The 21,189-nt window shown below is 42.9% G+C and overlaps 1 protein-coding gene across 1 annotated transcript in view; it reads right to left on the reverse strand.

Annotated features, from left to right (window-relative positions):
* Positions 1-21,189, reverse strand: part of fstl4 (follistatin-like 4) — a gene marked incomplete at both ends in the record, with an annotated part of 172,000 nt that overhangs the window by 91,234 nt on the left and 59,577 nt on the right. The window contains one exon of the mRNA XM_079172264.1: positions 15,377-15,619. Within this exon, the coding sequence (XP_079028390.1) occupies positions 15,377-15,619 (243 nt within the window). The remainder of the gene's footprint in view (positions 1-15,376; positions 15,620-21,189) is intronic.

Here is a 21,189-nt window from a genome sequence, read left to right on the forward strand (position 1 = left end):
GCTGAGAAGGTTAACAAAAGCTTAAGCCAGCAACATTTCCTCAACATCTCTGAAGCGTTTCTCTGACATTGTAGCTCGCTATAACAACAATTTATTATCTCTAATGTATGTAATATCAATTCTTGCCCAGCAACACAACAAGATGACAATTTCCATTTGTTGCTTCAGGCCACTACTCCGAGGTGGTTCATGTTTGCCTCCTGTCTTTCCTTTGTTCTGCCTCCAGGTAACACTGTGACGTAATCATGACGTCAGCTGTGACACTTTAATTAACAACGTACTTATGTTAACGTACTCCTAATTTGTTTGTTTGTTTATTCTACTATTGTCCTGTTTTGTTGCTGTTGCCCTATGTTTATTGTTATGCACCAATCACCAAGCCAAAGTCCTTGTATGTGCAAAGGTACTTGGCAATAAACCGATTCTGATTCTGGTGTATATTGTGTTCTCTGATAACAAACCGCCCTCAACTGTGCAACAACTGTGCTTTAAAATTGCGTTAAGAATTCCGATTAAATTAAGCAAGTTAAGCAGCACCTGTACGAACACGCAGTGTGAATTCCAGATTTATTTCTTCCTAAATATTCCTGAGTTGAGAAAAAAAGAAGATTTTTCCTTGACATAGTTTGTGAACACTACAAGCACTCCTCATTAAAGCTTGGGATTACCACTGCCTTCTTGCATTAGAAGTAGGCCATGTCTTCAAGAAATGGTAATGATGCCAATTAACAGTTTAGCTATTAATTAAACACACACACACACACACACATGCAGGGATAATAATGTGGATCCATGTTAAGTCTTTACTGAGGGTCTGCTTGTGGGACAGAAGAAGTCATCCAGGGACCACACAGTAATTTGTCACAGTAAGGTCGCGGGTTTGACCACTTGAGTAGACGAGTGTGCGACAAAGACTGCGTGCCTCTGATCACTCGCTCAGACAAATGCTTAAAATGCAGATGAGCGAGCAGCGAAAGTCGTGAGGCAAACAAACCGCAGCGTTGCCATCACGAGTAATGAGCAGCCGTCGCCTTCCACCCAGCTGTAAGTAATTCACTTGAAGTGCGGTGACTAATTCATATGAAATAGTATCCATCACTGAAAAGATCTCACATCGCCATGCGGCGCGCACTCGAATGATGCAACTGTTTTGCATGATAATGAGCGAGGCCGGGGATCGCGCTTCAATCCCCTGCAAACTAAATATCTGATGTGACATAAAGAATGTACAAGAGGCGGACGGCGCGGCGGTGAATGTAATTACAGCAGAGCAGTCAAGCCTCCACCCCCATGTAGTACAAACAGTATTATATAATTCAAGAAGGTGTTCTTTTAGTTCTTATTGGTTCTATTTGGATTATATATTGTCTGTATATCTGACACCGTAACTGAAGGGTTGCTGTTGTTGTTAATTAATAGGCTGCAAGGAGAAATCACGATTTGGCAGCTCATATTTGACTGTTTCCACATCCTCTACAAAGAGCTGATGTAAACTAAAGAGTCTGTTTCAACCATCAGCGTTTAAAGGTTTTAGTGTCTTTGGGCTTTTTTGACATTTCTAACAAAATATTTGAGAGGAAGAACCAGTGCAGTGAAACACTGCAAAACAATCTCCTGCAAGCGGTAACAAGTGTGAACCCTGACAGAGAGAGACGCTTCACTCGTACAAAACTTAACTGCAAAATCTAAATTAGAAACGTAGAACGTTGAAATGTCACATTCTGAACGCTCTTGGCTCGATACCCGGCTCCTCCAGAGGGGAAAAAAACCCAAACAAACTTGCCGAGCTCCGTAGATATGAATTGCTGAATGTTGCCAGAAATTGTGGCATTTTTTTTCTTTCTTTTACATATTTACATCTTTGTGAAAACAGACATAAATTACCAAGCACCAATGAAATACTGTGTGTAACCAGGTAAAACACGGCATTCAGGTACAAACATTGTAAATGACTGTAGCCGAATTGGCAGCGTCGTCCGCCAGCAGGCATTCGAACAGCGATGGGACTAGCGACCAGATGGAGTCTCACCTCGAGAGGAAACACACCGGTCCCTGCTAAGCTATCGGGGACACCTGTAACATAGGCGCTAAAATGAAAAAGGTCAGCAGAATCCATCCGTGCTGCTGGTGTTCTCTGAGGAAATCACAGGGGGGATGAGCTTGAAAACAATAACACGGACTGATGACTTCCCTGAGGCAGCTGTTGGGGTTGTTCCTCCCTTTGGGTCTTAGAATTACAGAGCTGTCCATAGTCAGCGACTTATGTTAGAGCGGCGACTCGATGATGCAGATAGGGGCCCCGTGGTGCCGAGATGCTGCACTTGCTAATAATCAGCACCAAGGGCACAGTGTCACTCAATATATTGTGTTGAAGCCGTGTGAACCGTGTGAATGCCACACTGCTTTTCTAAAGAATATATATATATATATATATATATATACTTTTACCATTGCTGTAAAACTCAGCTAAGTTGTTCACATACACAAACGACGTGTCAGCAATTCAGAACTGCTGTTTATTGGGAACAGCAAAAGCCAAATAAAGACGCTCTCATTACAGCTGGCCTCTGATGTCGCTCCATGCTGTGACATCGGCCATTAAAATCATCCATTCGCATCGTGAGGCTGACCTTTGTCAAATGGACTGAGACACTACTTAAAGCCGTTTCATATACACGTCCAATAAATAAACCACATGAAACCTGAGCTCACCCGAGCCAGTAGTACGGAAACATGCTGACGCTAGCTTGTTACTTTCAGAGGTTGTGAAACAGGACGGGGAAACCGAATACGACACGTTTTGCAACATGATATCTGACTTTATCATCATGAATGAATGACGTTCTTGGTTTATTTATATTCCGGCAGCTGAATCGGCTATTTTTATAAACGGTGCTGCTGTTGTTTTTGAGCTGAATCAAATATTTTTTACAGGTGCGGATACTTTGCTTGTTTTCCTTTTCTTCTTTTGAATCCTTGTCATATGTTATTATTAGCAGCAACCAAGCTGCTTGTAAATAAATAAATAAAAAGAACAGGGATCTTTTTCTCTCACAAATATATGTGAAATACATCACATATGTAACAAAACAAAACCCTGGAATAAAGAAAATGAATGTCCTTGGAATTGAGTTTTGAATAATAACGCTTCCATGGACAGTTGTGTCACTTTTGTGTGAGATTTCCATTCGGCATTGGAATTATCTTCACCTAGATTTTATTAGCAATGTGAGGTTATAGAGAATAACTCATTTTCTAAGATAAAACTTCACATTGGCTTGAGCCCACATTTTGTGAGAAGTGTTTTCTGTGCTTCGGTCAGATAAAAGGCGACATGAGAAGCTGGGCTGTCACTGGTAGAGAGCTGGCCAATCAGTTGCTGCAGCATATTGACCTGCGGTCGCCGTCAATCCGGACTCATTCTCTGCCCTCTGGTCGAAATGTTTAGCTGGCACAGCACAGCGGTAATATACGATCTGACAGCTCCCATTACAGAGGACAGTGGAGGGACGGTCCAGGATCAGTGAACTGAGCACAGAAACATGACAAACGTCATGAGACTGACTGAGAAACATTGAACTGGACTCCCTGTGTGATGCTCCTCCTGTCCTGCACGTGGACGCGTCCTTGAGCGAGACACCGAACCCCATGTTGCTCTCTGGGCGCTTTACAGCAGCCCACATGTTCCTTTCATGTATGTATACGTATGTGAGATGATTCAAATAAAGTTTAAATTGACTTTTTTGTGTTTAATGCAATACAACTGCAATATAAGTCGTATATAACCCACGTCGTCTATTTCATCTATTCTTTCTGATCTTTTTGTAACACCACAGGACCACAGATGGAAAACAGCCATGTATACTGTCCCTTCTCTCAAATAAACTAAAGCTAAATGTTTTTGTGTTAAAATGAAAAACATAACGTAAGATAACGCATCTAGCGAACTTTCTTTTGTTGCGTAACAAGTGCAACAACGTTACGTAATGAGCGTGAAGACGTCAGGGTCTCCTGAAACCTCTTCAACCACCTGCTGCTCTCAGCTTCCCATCACACAAATTAGCCAATGATTACTAAGTGCATGAAAAAGCAGTAAGGCTGGCTGAAGCCTTACCTCTGGAACAGTTCTGATTATGAAAGTGATGTTCTGATTATGGGGCTCTCTTAGTATGATCATTTCTCCGGGGCTCGCTGTGCAAAGAGCAGTTCTGTGGAAAGGGTTTGCACCACAAGCGTACGTTGACTGTGATAAAAGAAGCGCTCTGAAGCCGCATTTTGTAACTCATTGCAGAGTACATACTGTGTATAAGCTCCTTCATAGGAGCACCGTTTTATATATCCTGCATTACGTATAGCTATGAATATCAAGGGCCTTGTTAGTTTGGGCCCCCGGGCGGTTACCTACCTTACTGCATATTAAAGTTTGCCCCGGTGTCTTCTCTGGCCCCTACGCTCGCTGTGTGTACGTGGTGTTGCATATATATTCATAACACAGTTTACCAATGTCAAGAAGAATACATATCTTTACAGGAGGAGGAAAGAACACACAAAGCAATACAAAATGAAACAGCAGCAGCTACACACTTCAACGTGGAAGCAGAGATCTTTATAGATGCTGCGATGGATTAAGAGGGAACGCGGCTATACGTCGTAAGTGTGTGTGTGAGTGTGTGTCTGTTTGTCAGGGACACGCAGTGTTGTACGACTTTTCTACCCAGGGTCACTTTGCCTCGAGGTGCTTGTACCTTTATTTTTTTATTTTTCCCGGCTCACACTCTACTTAAGCTCTGAACCAATTTAACACAGAGCGGGGGAGAGTAGAGAGAAGCTTGACAGAGTCACTCAAATCCCCGTCTGCACCATATTGGGGCCATAGCGGGGGAGAAATGAGGGCGAGAGATAGAGGGGAGGAAAGTGGTCTGTGAAGGGGGGAGGAATTAGATCTGCATGGAGACTGAGTGATGTGTTTCCATCTTGTATAAAAGCTAGTTTACTACTAAGCAAGAGAAGCCTGGCAAACAGCAGATGCATTACTTTATCGCTGTCTAAAGTGCCGTTGCGGTGAGAGATGTTAGTAATCTCTCTTGTTAGTAATTGGCTCCCAACTTTGACAAAAACACATCTGATGAGCAAAGTTTTCACCGCCGGGTCCAGAAGCGTTGGCAGCCATGTGCATTTCCCCTTTTTTACTCGGCCATTAAAGTGACGGAGGCGTAGTGAAATGGAGCAGGATGGGCCAAATGAATAGATTTGTCACTTTCAAATTTCGCCAACAGCTTTTAAAGAGTGGTGATATGATCGGTAATAAAAGTAGACGGAGAGCTCCAAGAAAATTTCCACGGCACCACCTGTTAACTCAACAAGAGACGAGATGGAGAGCCAAACACCCCCCCCCCCTCCTGAACAGAGCTGACATTAAGGATCTGTTAATTACTTCAGCAACAGAGAGAACGGGGAAGCGAGTGTGTTTTGAGAAATAGAATGGGATTCATAGAAGTTGGATTCTCAACTGCACTGCAACTTCAAATCAATTCACTGACATCTCAATTGTCGATAAGCCGTGTGCGCCGTGCAGGCCGGGCATCGTGTGTCAGAAAGCTGAAGCCGTGATGCAGCCGATGCGAAGCGGCCATCGTGCGCGGCGCCGCGGAGTACCGCTCAACGCTGAAAAGGCAAAGTGACAGCCAATGGCAGTGCTGTGACAAGCATGTCAAAATATCTTAGGCATGAATAAACATTCTCTTTCAGAGGAGATTATTTTAGTTTTTGTCATGACAGAATCGGTGTGTCTTTACTCCTTTGAGTGTGTGTATGATTGTATGTGCTATTTGCTCTGTGTGTGTGTGTGTGTGTGTGTGTGTGTGTGTGTGTGTGTGTGTGTGTGTGTGTGTGGGCTCAGACCAAGAAAAGGGATGAGTAGGCAGTCTGTGTTAGAGAGGTGAAGAACAATTGAACAGAAAGCAGTGTGCTGTGAGAGAAAGCTACCGGGAAGTGAATGAGGATCAGGACAAAACAGACAGAAAGCTTCTGCAAATTCAATTATATAACGCATTAAAGATGCAGCTCATAAAACATTAAATGCTTTAAAGAAGTGTTCATGAATCAAAAGCGGTTTACAAACAAAGCTCCTCCACAGTACAAATAGTCTTTCATCATCGAAATTCACAAAATATTCTGTATTTTTAGCCATGATAGCAGCTTCTCCATCCCTCTAATAGAGATTGCTGTAGAACTGCAGTCATCCGTAATTTGGCGGAGCTCGTTTGGCCAAAATATGACAAAGGATGCCAAATAAGATTTGATTCTGTTTTGTTGTCATTTGGCTTTCTTTTGTTTTGTTTGGTGAGGAAGCCAGAGTGGGAACGGACTAATTAAAACAACAGTAATATTTCACTGAGTGACAATAAACAATTCTTTTTCATTTGAAGATGAATGAAACTGGAGCAACATGCTTCCCATTATTGCAGAGAGTTTCTGTTGAATAAGATTTATGTCGTGGAAAATAATCTTTTTAACCTCCCGGTGAGAAATAATCGAGATGAGAAAACTCTTAAAATATAAAAACATATTTATTTAACAGACACTAATGATAATTCAGCTGAATGGATAGAGCTCTTTCCCCACAGATGGTTCGGAGGTCTAACAACAAGAAATAGACAAAAACAGAGTATATGCACGTTATCTCGTCTCCTCCCTTCACCCCCCCCTTCGCAGATGTCGTCCTCCTCTGTCTGCCGCTGCACAGACCAAGGCCGGTTCCCAGCCTTTCCGTGGGAAGAGGGTTAGGTGGTGAAATAACACTACAGCAAGTCAGAAATGCTAAAATACCGATGAACTCATTTATCGTTAGGTTTTAAATGAGCCTGGTTGGCCTCATCTACATATATGCAGGTTTAAGCGATACAAGTTATACCTAAACGAACGATATGATAAATTTCCACAACAATTTACATCAGCCATAGGTGGGAGAAGTAGAGTCATTTTCTCATAGACTTCTATACAACCAGAGGAGTCGCCCCCTGGTGGACATTAGAGAGAATGCAGCTTTTAAGACACTTCCACGTTGGCTTCACTCTGCAGAACTGGAAGTTGCAGCCTGGTTGGGATCCACAGCTGGACCGCAGGAGGTTTTTATACCTGGTCGCCTAATGAATTTACATAATTTTACATCTCTTCAAAATGTCTATTCAAGATATCATAAGGTGATGTGAAAATGAAAGTAAAAATGATCAGGAACGTTTATTTGCACACACATTCACCCTTCACAAGAATGTGCATTGGGCTGTGTTGGATTGTCATTTTTAGAAGTTGGTTTGATTCGCAGCATAGAAAAGCAGGGAACTAATTGGCGTATCGTGGTATTTTTTTACCCTTACCCAAAACCAATCTCTCTCCTCATGCCTTAAAATAACCAATCCAACTAACAAGGGCAATTAGTACGAGCCAATCAGAGGCAAAGTAGGTCGGGTCATGCGTGGAGAGGAAAACACACTGGTGGTAGCTCATTGATGATGATGTTATGTTCAATAATACAACGTTTTAATCATTAATGCACTACACTCATTCTGCTATAGCCAAGAAAATAAAAGTTGGTGTTTATGTTTATCTTTTCATAAAATTGTAAGCATTCATGTTGGGTCAATACTTCCCCAATTTATCAAAAATGGTATCGAATGGATATGTTTCAAGGCATTGTATCAACGTTATACATTCCGGTGTACTGCCTTATCTATGGCTGATAGGAAAACACCTTCATTCTGGTGCAGTATCCTTGAAAATGTCCCCCAGCAGCGGGGGACACTGGACAAAGAGAGCTTTCTATTTTCATAGGGGAAACTGATGTTTATGAGGCAGGGGACCAGAGCTGGACCAGGGGACATCTCTATCTAGGACAGGGCATCCATTCCAAACGGCAACTACTTCCACCGCAATGAATCTACGGCGAGGAAATCAACTTAATGAGGTAAGACCCACGTAACCGTCGGGGAGAGAAAATGGGGAAAAGGTGTTGGGGGGAAAAAGAAAGAAAAAACATGAGAAGAAAGCTGGGGATAGTTGGACTGCTCGTTAATAAGCCAGCCATAACAAATACAGGGCTGTCAGGGGGAGCCTGGAGGGGGTTAGGTGTGTGTGTGTGTGTGTCACACCTGGTAGCCCAGCCTGGCTTTAGTCCTCATTAACCTAACAGAGAGTTGCATGGCAACTTTCTGATCCATTGGTGCGTCATGTGACCCGGACAACTTTGCGCCCCCGCTGACACAGTTTAGTTCAACTGTGAGCGTTAATAAAATGTGTCACTGTGATGTAGCCGGAGCTGAACGGTGCCACTGAAGAGGGCGCTGCAGAATGAATGAGGCTAACGCAACGTCAGAGTTCAGCTTTCTGTGAGTGGACCACTGACTCACTGCTGCTCACCTGGTTATCCAACAAAATCTCCATTTCATCAAGTCATTTTTCAGTATGATTGAGTAATAAATGTGTTATTTTCTTTAATAAACAACAAACCAACTGGTTCAAAGATTTAAAAAAAAAATGAGGGTCAGTATCTTCAAGATAGAAGCAGTCCAATCAGAGTCAAGAAGAATTACCTAAAGTTAACTCTAATGTTGAATACGTTTTCCGGAGTGTATGAATAGAGAGGCGAAGCCCCGCCCCTTCTGGTGGACCACCAATGGACCTTATTCGTCATAAAAGACACATATGTTTGTCAAAAGATAAGCTTATAAAGTAAAAGACTGAAAATAAGTATTTAGAAAGACTACACATAAAGTATTGTAAGTGTCGTCTCTCTCTGAAGCTATGATGCCTGTGTGTGTGTTTGGTACCAGGATGTAGACAAACTAACATCAGGTTTTACTCGTTCTTTCACAAATAGTGATGAAGCAGAACTGCAACCTGATTTTTACATAGTTTGTAACAAATATGAGTATTTTATAGCAGCTCTCGCCTCAAAGTCAGTTTTTAGAAAATAACAACCAAAAAACATTTGTTCATTCAAGTCCCATGAGGTTTTTGGCACAGAAGGAGCGTGAAACAAAAGGAGGAGAGAATTTGACCGTCCTGCACACGGTCGTGTATATTTACCACCTTGAAACAGCGTCTCTTGCTGCGACCGTGTCCAGCCTCTGTGTACATCACTAAAGCTGCGGGGCCGGAGCTCACACCAAAGCGGACCCTCCTCATGAAAGCCGTGTTTGTGTGACCGAGTTAATGGCCTCAGTCACAGGAGGGGGCAGAGGGTTAGCGAGCTGTAAGATGGACGGCGGAGGCCGAGCACCGCCACGGGCTGCAGAGAGAGCTCGATGAGGGGGGGGGGGGGGACAGAACGAGGTGGGATGATAAGGAATAATCAGAATGGCCGAAGCGAGCAACTCGGCAAACACTGATCGATGATGGACGGCTGCAAATGAGTCTGGGGAACATCGTATACTTTTGTTGAAATGTTGCGACACTTTTATGGATAATCTGGATGCAACTATATCAAAATATATCAAAATGCCCACAGTGGCATTCATCTTTAAATGACTTGTTTTATAAAGGTCCATATAGTAATACAAATAATACTTATAATTATATTATTTTTGTAAAACTTCAAAGAAGAAGAGGGAGAAAGCAGAACATCCTCACTTTAAAGAAGCTGAAACTATTTAGGCTTCTTTTACTCGAAAAATCACTTGAAGGATTAATTAATCCATTATCAAAATGTTTGATGACCTCAATCAGTCTTTCCCAGAAACTGGGTTGGGACCAACAGGTGGGTAGCAGGAGATTCATTAGGGTCTGCAGAACTGCAGAATTATTTCTATTTCATATTAACATGTTTAATCTTCAGTCCACCCTGAATCTGGCATCGTTCTGCTAACTGTAGCCTCTAACATCGACTCTAATATGAAAGCCTCGCGTACCAGATGAATTAATACTTGACCGAATGGAAACAAATGTCTGTTTGGTTTGCATTCACTGGAGCTTCCTCTTCATCAGGAAGATGAAAGGGATGAATCAAACTGTGTTAGTTCTTTCTTTCAGGTGGTTCCAGATGAATGAGGTGGGAATCAAAGCCAGGGTCAGAAGTGACACATCTGCGCTTGGAATTCTCATTTGAACAATTAGCAGAGTGATCGGTTGAGAACTGAAATGACCTTGCGTAACTTGCTAATGAATCAAGTGCCACAATGACACAATGTGCAAGTTTCAGTGTGTATTATCAAAATCAACTTCATGAGAATGAGAATCTGAACACCAGCCTTTATAAACTGCCTGCATGGTAAAGTCAGAAAAGTCAAGGGGTGGCACTGTCTCAGTTAAAAAGGTATTTCTAAAAACTATTCTGTGATGGGGGTTTCATTTTTCATTAGGTGACACAAATCATGACATCCTCAAGGAAAAACCTGTTTTATGGCGTTTAGAAATTTCAATCTAAATGGGTTATTAGGTCTGAGTGCAGCTGGCATATCAGTCTTTTTTATTGACAATGTGCCCCTTCGGAAGCCATTCGGGGGCCAAATAACTCTTGACTTTGGAGTTATTTGTCAATTTGTCATTCTTGGAAAGACGTGGTGACTTTCACTCGCGTGTGTTCAGACATTTGTGTCTTCGCAAAGCGGATCGCTCAAACTAGCTCAGAGAAACCTTAAAAGTGTCGCAATGAAAACAGGATTAAACTTATTGAAAATGTGTAGCAAAGAAAAGTCTTTTATCCTGTCGCGGCTCTTTGACTAGTGTGTAATAGTTATTATTATTCTCCCATTGTTATTATAATGTTATTATAATACGTGCACTCATTGTTAAATCAATATGGATGTTGAAGTTCCAGCTAAACTGTCTGTGTGTAAATACAAAGGAACCAATGACAGCTTGGAACAGAGAGACCCATGCAGAGGTTTAAAGTCATCCTGTTCACCCGAAATATAATCGCCTCTCCTTCCTGTCACAAACCACAAATCCACTCCCAAACACAGAGCACACACCAGTGCTATCGGTTCAGAAGCAGACTTCAGTCTCCTTCCAGCTGCATCAAAGGGAGTACGACCTGTTTCCTCTGTGACTGTGTTTTGCCTCAACAGGTCTAGTTTGAGTCATTACATCCTCTGCCTTGTTTCCCCCCCGCTGAGAAAAGTGAAACAAAAATCTGATTAAAAGAGTAAAAGTGAAGTAGAGCTGTCGTCTTTGGCTCATCAAATAACATCGGATGTGACATGATGCTTACAGTATATACCAAAAAAAAAAAAAAAATTAAACAAAGTAATCTGCCATGGCAGAAGTCGCCTAACACGGCCTTCCTTAATCTTTTAAGCTTAGTTGTATCTTCAGGATTGTAGCCTGGAAAACATCCACTAAGAATCAATTGATGCAGGCAGCTCGAAGACAAATCAATCTGCAAACTCTCACAGACACGTGTTGCCTGCCAGCGCTGCTGAAACCTCGTGAGTAACAAATTAAAACGACAGTACGTGTCATAGAAACGTTGTGCTTCTTGCGTTAAATGTATTGGAAGAACATCATTTTGGGAGATTTATTTAATCTAGGTAGATGAGGTGTGAGAATATTTTCTCCAAACAGGGAAAATCAATGGCAGCCAATCCTCCAATGGTCTAATCAGGCAAAAATGACTAACTACGGTTTACTTGTTACAGGATTGCCAGACCACGATCTAATGACACATGTAGTGGAATTTGCGAGGCTGATAGTATTCCGGAAGAGCAAAGTGTGAATGGTGTGTGGTATTCTGCAGCAACAACAACATGTCCTAAGTGACCTGGTGGTGGAATAGTGAAAGAGGAGGTTATGTGGCGGCCCACTCATAAGCTTTATGAATAAACAAAACTTAAAATCAACTCTAAGTGTGAGTCGGTGAAGGGAGATCAGCAGCACAACACAAATGTGGTTCCTCGTGGAGAGTTTTGAACCGGCTGCGCAAAGCGAATCACAATAATCCAGATACGAGGAGACGAAAGCTCTGTATAAGTACATCCCAAGTTCCAGACTGCGACTTCTGTCACCGTCGCCCTGAGCTGAGGGGGAATTGGTTTCACAGCAGAGCTTTTAGGTTTATCAAATTTTGAAAGCAAAAATTACCCTCAAAAAAAGGCCAAAAGATTTTGCCACATGGCCTAATGCGTAGCTGTAGGGACCCGATAGATCCATTTTCCGTCTTTGAGGGTCTCGTTCTCTGAGACTGAGAGTAAAAAATGTTTCGCCATCGAGCGTCTAATAAGCTCTAGGCTCTCAAAAACGGGCCTCAAAAGTATAAAATCAAAACAAATAGGAAAGAAATCGGGAGAGGGGTGAAAGAATAAATAAATCAATGTGTAGAAAAGGATGGTGAAGTGTTGTGTCATCGACTCTTCACTTGTTCCATAGAACACTGCAAGAGAGCAACACTCCACCACTCAGTGAGTGATACCCGCAGGTCAGTGCAATGACTGACAGATAGAGCTTCTAGTTTTTAAGTTGACATGTTTGATAATTAACAGGGGTGTAACGATCCATCGATTCATTCATTCATTCATCAATCAATTCAATGCTGAATGCTCCAATATATGAGGCAAAGGAAAAAACATCGATACTCCGGATGCTTCATGACTTCTGCAATTTGCAATTTCATTCAATTATATCAAATAGTAAATGCGACTGTTGTTTTTTCTTAAAAAACATATTTTACCGTCACGGGTGCTGCCTGTTAGTCATGTCACATTAACGTTACCAGGCGCTGGTAAAACGTGTGGCACTTTTAGTTGGTGCAATGTGTGTGTGTGTGTGTGTTTGAAGGGGGGGGGGGCACAAAGCCCCAGTAGTTTCAGCCGGGTGACCTGTTCGTAAAATCAGACCTAAATACTGGATCACCTGCTAGGTGGAGCAGTGACACAAACTCCATTCATTGGGCGACGAGGAGAAGGCGTCGTGACGGCGGACGGACGATTTCAACGTTTGGATGCTTCACACGTTGAATCATTCAAACCAGGTTCTGTTGGTGCTTTCCAGAGTGAGACAGGACGGATGAAGCCAGGCGAGCAAAGTGGAATCAGGCCACCTGCAGGCCAGCAGGGATTCTATCATTTCTAGAGACGACTGCGCCGCCTCTCCGGCTCCTCTGTTGTTTGTACTAAAAAAAAAACAATTATTGTGGATAGTGTCTGTAGCAGAGCACACTGTGAGACATGCTTTCCAATCATGTCTTTGTATGTCAGGTGCAATAATTACTTCCCAATTACACACACACACACACACACACACACACACACACACACACACACACGCACGCACGCACATAATTCCCGTGACATCTGACTGATTTCCAATATTTTCCGTCTCCTGCCGGTTTGCATTCAGACATCTCCAGTATAAGCCTAATGTGCCGACTGAACATCTCTAATGTGGATTAGCTATGCATGGTTGTGTCTGCCAGGAATCCTTCCCTCCCTGACGTGATATGACTAAAAATGCTGCCATGTTTATGTGTGTGTGTGTCTGTGTGTGTGTGTGTGTGTGAGCGGGTGTTTTTTGCACCGCGTTGACATTAAACCCTGCACTCTAAATACCTATGGCTCTTACTTTCTGTTTTAACATGCTCACCCTGAGGGATGATGACATATTTCTAAGACTAGTCTGACCTGGAAAACTAAATTTAACGAGGAGGAGATGCCAACATGTACTTGGTACAAATGCATGTATGACTGCATTATAGGAAAGTGGCTACCTACCACTTTAAACAAGTATATATACATTGTTACTGTGACCTTTGACCACCAAATAGTTGATGTTTGTGCCGAAATTTGGAGAAATTCTGTCCCGGTTGCAGCGGCATAAAAAAGATTTGTAATTAATGTTTGTGTGTGTGTGTGAATGAAACCAGTGGAAGCCCCGCCTCGACCTGTTACCTTTAAATCGAAGTCGTGATGAAGCGACCGGGCTGTTTGTTGGATAATAATGCTGACTGTTCCTGCTGAGGGTGCACTTTTTGCTAATGAGTGATACCCAAGGAGTGAAGATTCCAAAGATTTACTATAGAGAGCTGGTGATCCACAGTAACCCGCTGGTAATTTGTGCGAGGATATTGATGTAGCAGAGGGGGGGGGGGCATCTCCAAAAGTTAGACGTGTGTGTGTGTGTGTGTGGACATGCCGAGTGAATTTATACGTGTAAATGTTTGCATTAGCAGTGCGAGTGCTAAGAGAAGTGCTACGTCTTGGATGGAATCCAAGCTTGTTAATAACATATGTACACTGTTTACCTCCTCAATGGAAACACACCATTACAATCCCACGTTTAGAATGATCGTTAAATCAACTTTAAGGGCGCCGCTGTAAAATGATTCAGATACCAGTGTTTGTGACTGGGAACCAACTGCCAAGTAAGTGTGCTGAGAGGAAGTAAATACAGATTAAAGTACCAAATTATTCAATTCTTTCATTCTTTCAATTCGATTGAATAGGCGGCTGACAGGCACGGCGTGATCTCCACAGTGATTGATGCTACGTGACAAGAGCTCGACAGATGGCAGCATGTTGTAAAACATTTGCTTTGTCTGTCTGTACAACCATATTTCTGTTTAAATGTTTCAACATCAAAGTAAAGTCCCACTGCGGCCTTCAAAATGTACGCCTCACAGGTATCAGAACATCATTTCAGGGCAATTTTCGCTCAACAAAAAGCATCAAAAGTGTTAAACTGTGCCACACCTGCAGTCAGACATCAAAGACACAACAGCCCCTGCACAGTATCGCTGTGTTCCTGTGTTGTAGCAGCAGCTCCACTGCAAAAAAAGGAGATTTTGATACAGATACTATCCGATCCACACTGAGCATGTGCAACTCTCAACAGAGATGAGAAAAGCTCCGAAAATCGATGATAAAGGTAAATAGTTGAGGCACCTCGCTTCTTTCTAATCTCTGTTAAGGTTTGCACATGCTCAGTACCGACCGTGCAGTTGCTTGCGGAGAATGTAACGTTAGCCAAAGCTAGATAAATGTCAGCAATTTGGCACAAAGTCACACTGAAAAATCCCACCACGCGTTTTTAATGCACTGGTATCGGATCGGTACTCTGTATCGGACGATACGCAAGTTCAGGTATCGGTTTTGGGAAGGAGAAAAATTCTATGCTGCTCCACATCTCGACAAAACAATCTTACATTTTAAAAACTCTTTTTTCTTAAGGTAAGGAAAACAAGAGAACATAGATGTTCACTAGATGTCAGTTCATCTCAAATTTAAACTCAAATTTAGTTTTGCAACTCGTTGGATGAAACCCTCCTGTTAACTTCTCATCTCATTCAAAAACATACTGCTGCTGGTGGTCCCTTCACATTAAATCATTTTTTACAGTGTGCGTCTTCCCTCTGCAGCGTCACTGTATTAGTGGAAGAGTGGAGCAGTACCTTTGAAGAAGCAGTCCTTGCTGTGCACCACGTAGATCCGTCTCCTCTCCAGGCAGGCGGTGCGGTAAACCTCGCAGTGGTTCTCGTAGAACCGGCCGTCCGAGCCGCACACCGGCACGAAGGAGGGCCGACATTTCTCCTGGCAAACGCACTCCGCGCGGCCGGTTTCTGCCATCAGCACACACTGTCGCCCCCGACCGCAGTAAGTCCTACGACAGGGACCTCCGTCAGGGTCAGAGAGGGCTGGAGGAGCGAGAGAGAGAGGAAAGAGTTTATTAAGGTAAAGAGAAGAGAGTCATTTTCTCATAGACTTCTATACAACCAGAGGAGTCGCCCCCTGGTGGACATTAGAGAGAATGCAGCTTTAACACATGAAGCATTGGCTTCACTTTTCAGAACCGGAGGTTGCCGTCTGATTGAAAACTACAAATTTGTGGAAGCGTCCTCGCTGATGCATATCCGGCCAATTTACCGAATATACAAAAATATGTATACAAATTGACAGTAAAATGTAAAAACTGCCCCCTGAACTGCAACCAGCTCTTCATTCCTGTGGGCCACATCAGCAAATACATTTACCAGAACATGAATTTCGTCGTGAAAACCAAAATTGAAGTCGTCTCCCAGCTGCTGCAAACTAACAAAGACCTACAAGTAGGACTCAGAAACTAATCTGGCACTATTTGTCACCCGATGGCTGTTCATCACTTTGTTTGGTTCCTAGCGCTCCACATGAGCCTCTAATGAAACATGCTGTTAGGGTTCAGTAACAGATTCATTATAATAGAATGATGATGCACCACTCAGACAGAAAGAGGCCTCGCCTTCTTCTCCTGCCAAGTGTAACAGCTGGTCAACCAAACACCTTATCTGCAGCAGCAGTTTGTGAACTTGACAGAAAAACCCCGAAACAGGAAGAATGAAACACTCAATGTCAACATTATCCCACCATGATATGACATCAAGGGGCGATTCTGAATGTTTGAAAACTTGAGAACCAGCGAGGATTACCATTTCATTCTGTATAAATGACAATAAATCTGCTGCAAATACTATAACCGTATTTTCCGATAGAGCTCCTGCTTTATGGAAAATCAAACAAGCCTTAAACTCATCCTAATTCAAACACATACTGAAATTGGTACGCAAGAATACAAATAAAGGAAACATAAAAATTACCACACAGTAACAAGATAAATTGTTAGTAAAAAAGTATGCAACAGAAATAGAAAAAGAATATCACGCCAAACACCTCCATTCCTGATGACAGCCATGAGACGGTGCTAACGCGGAGCCATAAGCCAGGCGTCCTCGTTAACACGTCTTGGCACTCGGGTTGCACATACGTGTGAGCTCATCCAAATACAAACACACAAAGACGTGCACACCTAAGTGTGTACAGTAGGTGAATGTGGAGCTCACACCTTCTGCCTTACCTACTCTAGCCCCCCCAGCAAACACACACACACACACACACACACACACACACACACACACAAATGCACACGCCAGCATCTCCATCGTCACTGCCTGGGACACCTTGCTTCTTCTTCCCCCCTGATTTAATCTATCTGCACTTAAAGCAAGCCAAAAAGCTGCTGATCCAGCCAGACGCTGCACCTCGGTTTGATCTTCCCAAACCTCGTGAGCTTGACCGGACCCCCCCCCCTCCCCTCCCCCCTCCCCCACCCCCTCCTCCTCCTCCTGTTGTGATTCATGGGCCGCTATAGCAGTAAAAAACGACACAGCTCAGACAGATACAAGCGAGGCATCTGGTGCCTCTCAAACCCATCTGGAAAATGTCAACGGTAATAAATTAGACATAAAAGTTGATTTGAAAAACCTGCCCTGAGTTTACACATTGTTCATGCGATCATGAGAAAGCTCAATCAATATTAACAAACAGGAACGACTCCTACGCAGCCACCCACATGCAACTCAGTGGCAGAGGAGCAACTCCAGTTCAGAATTTGATTTATGTGTATTTATGTTTAAGCGAATATATTTTCACAAGCAAAGACATGAATTGTTAAACGACAGTTTGAGAGTCATTTTGACAGATTTGATCTACACTCACACACTAAATGGTGTGAGCGTAGTCGTCATGAAGACTAATGGTTTACTAATGGTCATCCAATGGTTTGTGGTCACTTTGAAGCCTTGAGTTTGACATTTTGGTCGTCACATCTTGGCTTTTTGTAACCAGTGAACTGAAATTACCATATTTGGACAGTGGAGAAGTGACTTAGAGACGCCGTATACACGGCTCTGATAGCAACCTGACAATCACAGTAGCCCCGCCCTAAAGCATCCCCTGCTTTATGGTCTGTTTGACTCTAAATGGACCATCATTTACTAAATGAACATCATGCTGTATTGAAGAAGACTTGAAACTAGAGATTGAGACCATAAACTCATGTTTACAATGTTTACTGAGGTAATAAATCAAGAGAGAAGTAGAGTCATTTTCTCATAGACTTCTATACAACCAGAGGAGTCGCCCCCTGGTGGTCACTAGAGAGAATGCAGCTTCAAGACACTTCAGCGTTGACTTGACTCTTGAGAACCGAAGGGTTGCCGCAGGTCTGCACAGTTGAATTGTTTTAAAGACTGCAGCAATACCGGTTCTATGGCTGGCTGTGTGTTTATCCTTCAAAAAGAACTGTTCCAACATCACATACAAAGTTTTGGAGTAAAAGCAAAGCTTCACCCTTAATTGACCCAGTTGAGTTTTAGCACTGTTTCATCTTTTTAAATTTCAAGCACTCCGTCTGCCTCTTTTCTTTTTTACCTTTGATGTTAACAGGCTGTGTTATTTGCCATGGAAACCAGGGTAAATACAAAAGGAGGCGACTGTTGGCTGCAGCACTGTGAGAAACAAGACGCACTACATGAATTAACAAAAGAATGTCAGGGCGGAGGGAAAACAACACTATAAAACGCTGAGAATGGAATCATAATAATTCGAACAGATAAAGAAATAAAAGGTATGAAACGGAATCTAAAAGTTGCTGCTTGTAACATTACATCCCGTTTATGGGACACTGTGAAAGGCTGCGTTACCACTACAAGGAAATGAATACACATCCAAAAAGGGACTCAGTGGCCATTGTGGTGATACGATGCTGAGAAGGGGTCATTCTATTATCCCTCTGTGGAATAAGGCTAAAATCCTACGGGCTTCACTTAAAAGAGCACAGTCCAGGCTTTGATAATCAAACAGCAGAAAACAGAAATTGAATTTGCCTGCAGCATAATCATATCTCAACTGACAGCATATTCAACACGGGAGGTGTTGCGATGTTGTCGGAGGACAAAAGTACTTTAATTACATAAAGACGATGCAAGGGCCGAAGCACAGAGCCACACACACACACACACACACACACACTGCATTAATACATTAGCACCCTCCGACTCACTGTGAGGTGTCACTATGCAGACAAGCAGACACTCTTGTGTTCAGTCAGTGTCTACGTCACAACATCTGTTGCAAACAGAGGCACACAGATAGATACTGCTCATTTATCAATGTGTAGATCAACATTTCAATCATTTATTAACCACTTATGACGTTTTTAAAACAAATATGAAATACATGTTCTGGGTCCAGCATCTTTCATCTGTTTTATAGAATTGAAAATTGCAAATCTTTGAGTTTTTAAACTTTTTAAACCAGATGAAAGAAGTCATTTGAAGACGTAAGATAAGCAGTTTTTACTAAAGTTACTCATTTTCTTGGCCTATTCTGATTTCAGGTGCTGCTTTTACTTCGTTATTGTCATCTATAATGGATATTTGTATGGAAAACACACAATTTAGGAAATAAATGATTGTATTTATATTTAGATATTTGCAAAATATCTTGTAATTAGTAGTTTTAATGGTTTCTTATGATCTGCTAAGAACTACACAACTGGATTTACTCAAGAAATCTCGCCATTGACTACAAGATTGCACATCATGATAACTTAAGAATTAACTTTCGACGAATACTCATTTTTACTGAGTACAGCTTGAACGCATCATGATGCAAGATGAGTCACTGTGATTACTCTGATGATAAAAAGTGTTTTTAAGGATGTTCCTCTACGGTTTATTTCAGGCTTGTTGTCGAGACAAACTGCAAGCTTTATGTCTTCTTCACTCACGCTGAAGAACTTCAACACCGACGACATGTTGTGTGTATGTGAACGGAATCAAATCTGAAATACTGACACCGGTCATCATGGCCGATCAGCTGAAAACGTTCTGGTTTCAATCTGTGCATCTCCAGACGATTAAAGGTGCAAGATTGGGAGCAATCCGATTGCCTCTCGGTGGCTCTCAACAGTGTTTACCTGAGGGGGGGAACCGGTGGACCGATGCCGTCGGTCTGTACGACGTTATCAGCTGTAAACTGCCGGGTTGTGTCAACAAAGCAAGGAGAAGCTCGGATAACAACACAAATAGACGGAGATTGACTCTTTACAGAGTTAATAGTTATATTATTGTTCAGAATGTTAAACCACAGCTCCTTTAGGATCAATTGCTGCAGGCCGGAACAAGTCTAACCGGACTTGGTAGCATTGACTTCTTCTTTATCACTGTTAGGTATCAGGAGTCTGCTGGAGGAGGCCGCGGTGTTGGGGGGCGTGCCAGGTAACGACCCCGAGGGGACGGAGGAGCAGGAGGAGCGGAGTAAGACACACATTCAATTCCTTTTCATCCAGTTCACTAATTGTTCCTCGTGTCTCGGCAAAGCATCTGTGGGAAATGCAAAACAGCCCCGGCTCCCTTGCGACCTTGCTGCTCGTGTCAAGGTTGGGGGACGATTACAAGATCGTTTGTATTCTCCAAACGCGGGAGATTAAACGCTTAGCAACAACCGTCCAGGCAGCGGTTACCCACCGGTGGCTGCTGCGCTTCCCTTCTTCCTCCCTTTCCTCCCCCCACTTTGCCCTCTCCCATTTTGCTCAGAGAAAAGAGTACATGCACAGCAGCCATTCAAAACAACAGAGACAATAGCGGCATAAAAAACATTCATCTATAATGCACAAGCTGCCTGACATTTAGCTAAGTCCTGTAGCGCTCCCGCTCATCCTCGCGGCAAGTCCTTTTGTCTCGTGGTCTCTCGGACCATGTTGGCTGCAATTGTGGCTCGCTTAAGAGGCTAAAAGTGCCGTTTGATAATCCCCCCCTCGTCTAAGCTGCGGGCGGAGTGCTTATTAATGGCTCTTACAAGTTCAGACGCTGTGCGGAAATCCGAGACAATGCCAGGCTGACCATCGGGCGTCCGGCCTCGCATCCTGTCACTCCGGTCTTTTCTCTTTTTTTGGGGTCCTCTGTCTCTTTGGGGCTATGTCTTGTTGTTCACTCTTTACTTCACTGTGCATGTGTAAACTCTCTCTCTCTCTCTGTGTCTCTTTCCTGTCTTTGTCAATACCCGTCTGGTGCCGAGCTCTGCTGGGCTTCGGGGAAATTGAGACCGGGCATTGTCCACTATAATCAGAGATTTCCAGGACGTGTTTTTTTTTGTGTGTGCGAGGAACACTGTCGATAATTGCATGGGAACACAGAGCATTTGTCAAAAAAAACAGAAAAAAAAAGTGTAAAGACCACTTTTGCCTTATCTTTCTGACATTTTTTTTCATTTCCTTTTATGCAAGCATAAGTGGATGAGAGCATAACTGGAGGCGCAGCACGACTGACTGCCTTTTCATTTGTCTGGAGAAGCTACAATCTCGTCAGTCTCAGCGCTTCGCTGTATCATTGTGATGAAGCCATTGGTAATTTGAAATCCAGAGTGAGGTACACAATCTGCGTGCACACGA

This window comes from Pholis gunnellus (genome assembly GCF_910591455.1).
Source record: "Pholis gunnellus genome assembly, chromosome: 13".
In the NCBI taxonomy this organism is placed as follows: domain Eukaryota; kingdom Metazoa; phylum Chordata; class Actinopteri; order Perciformes; family Pholidae; genus Pholis; species Pholis gunnellus.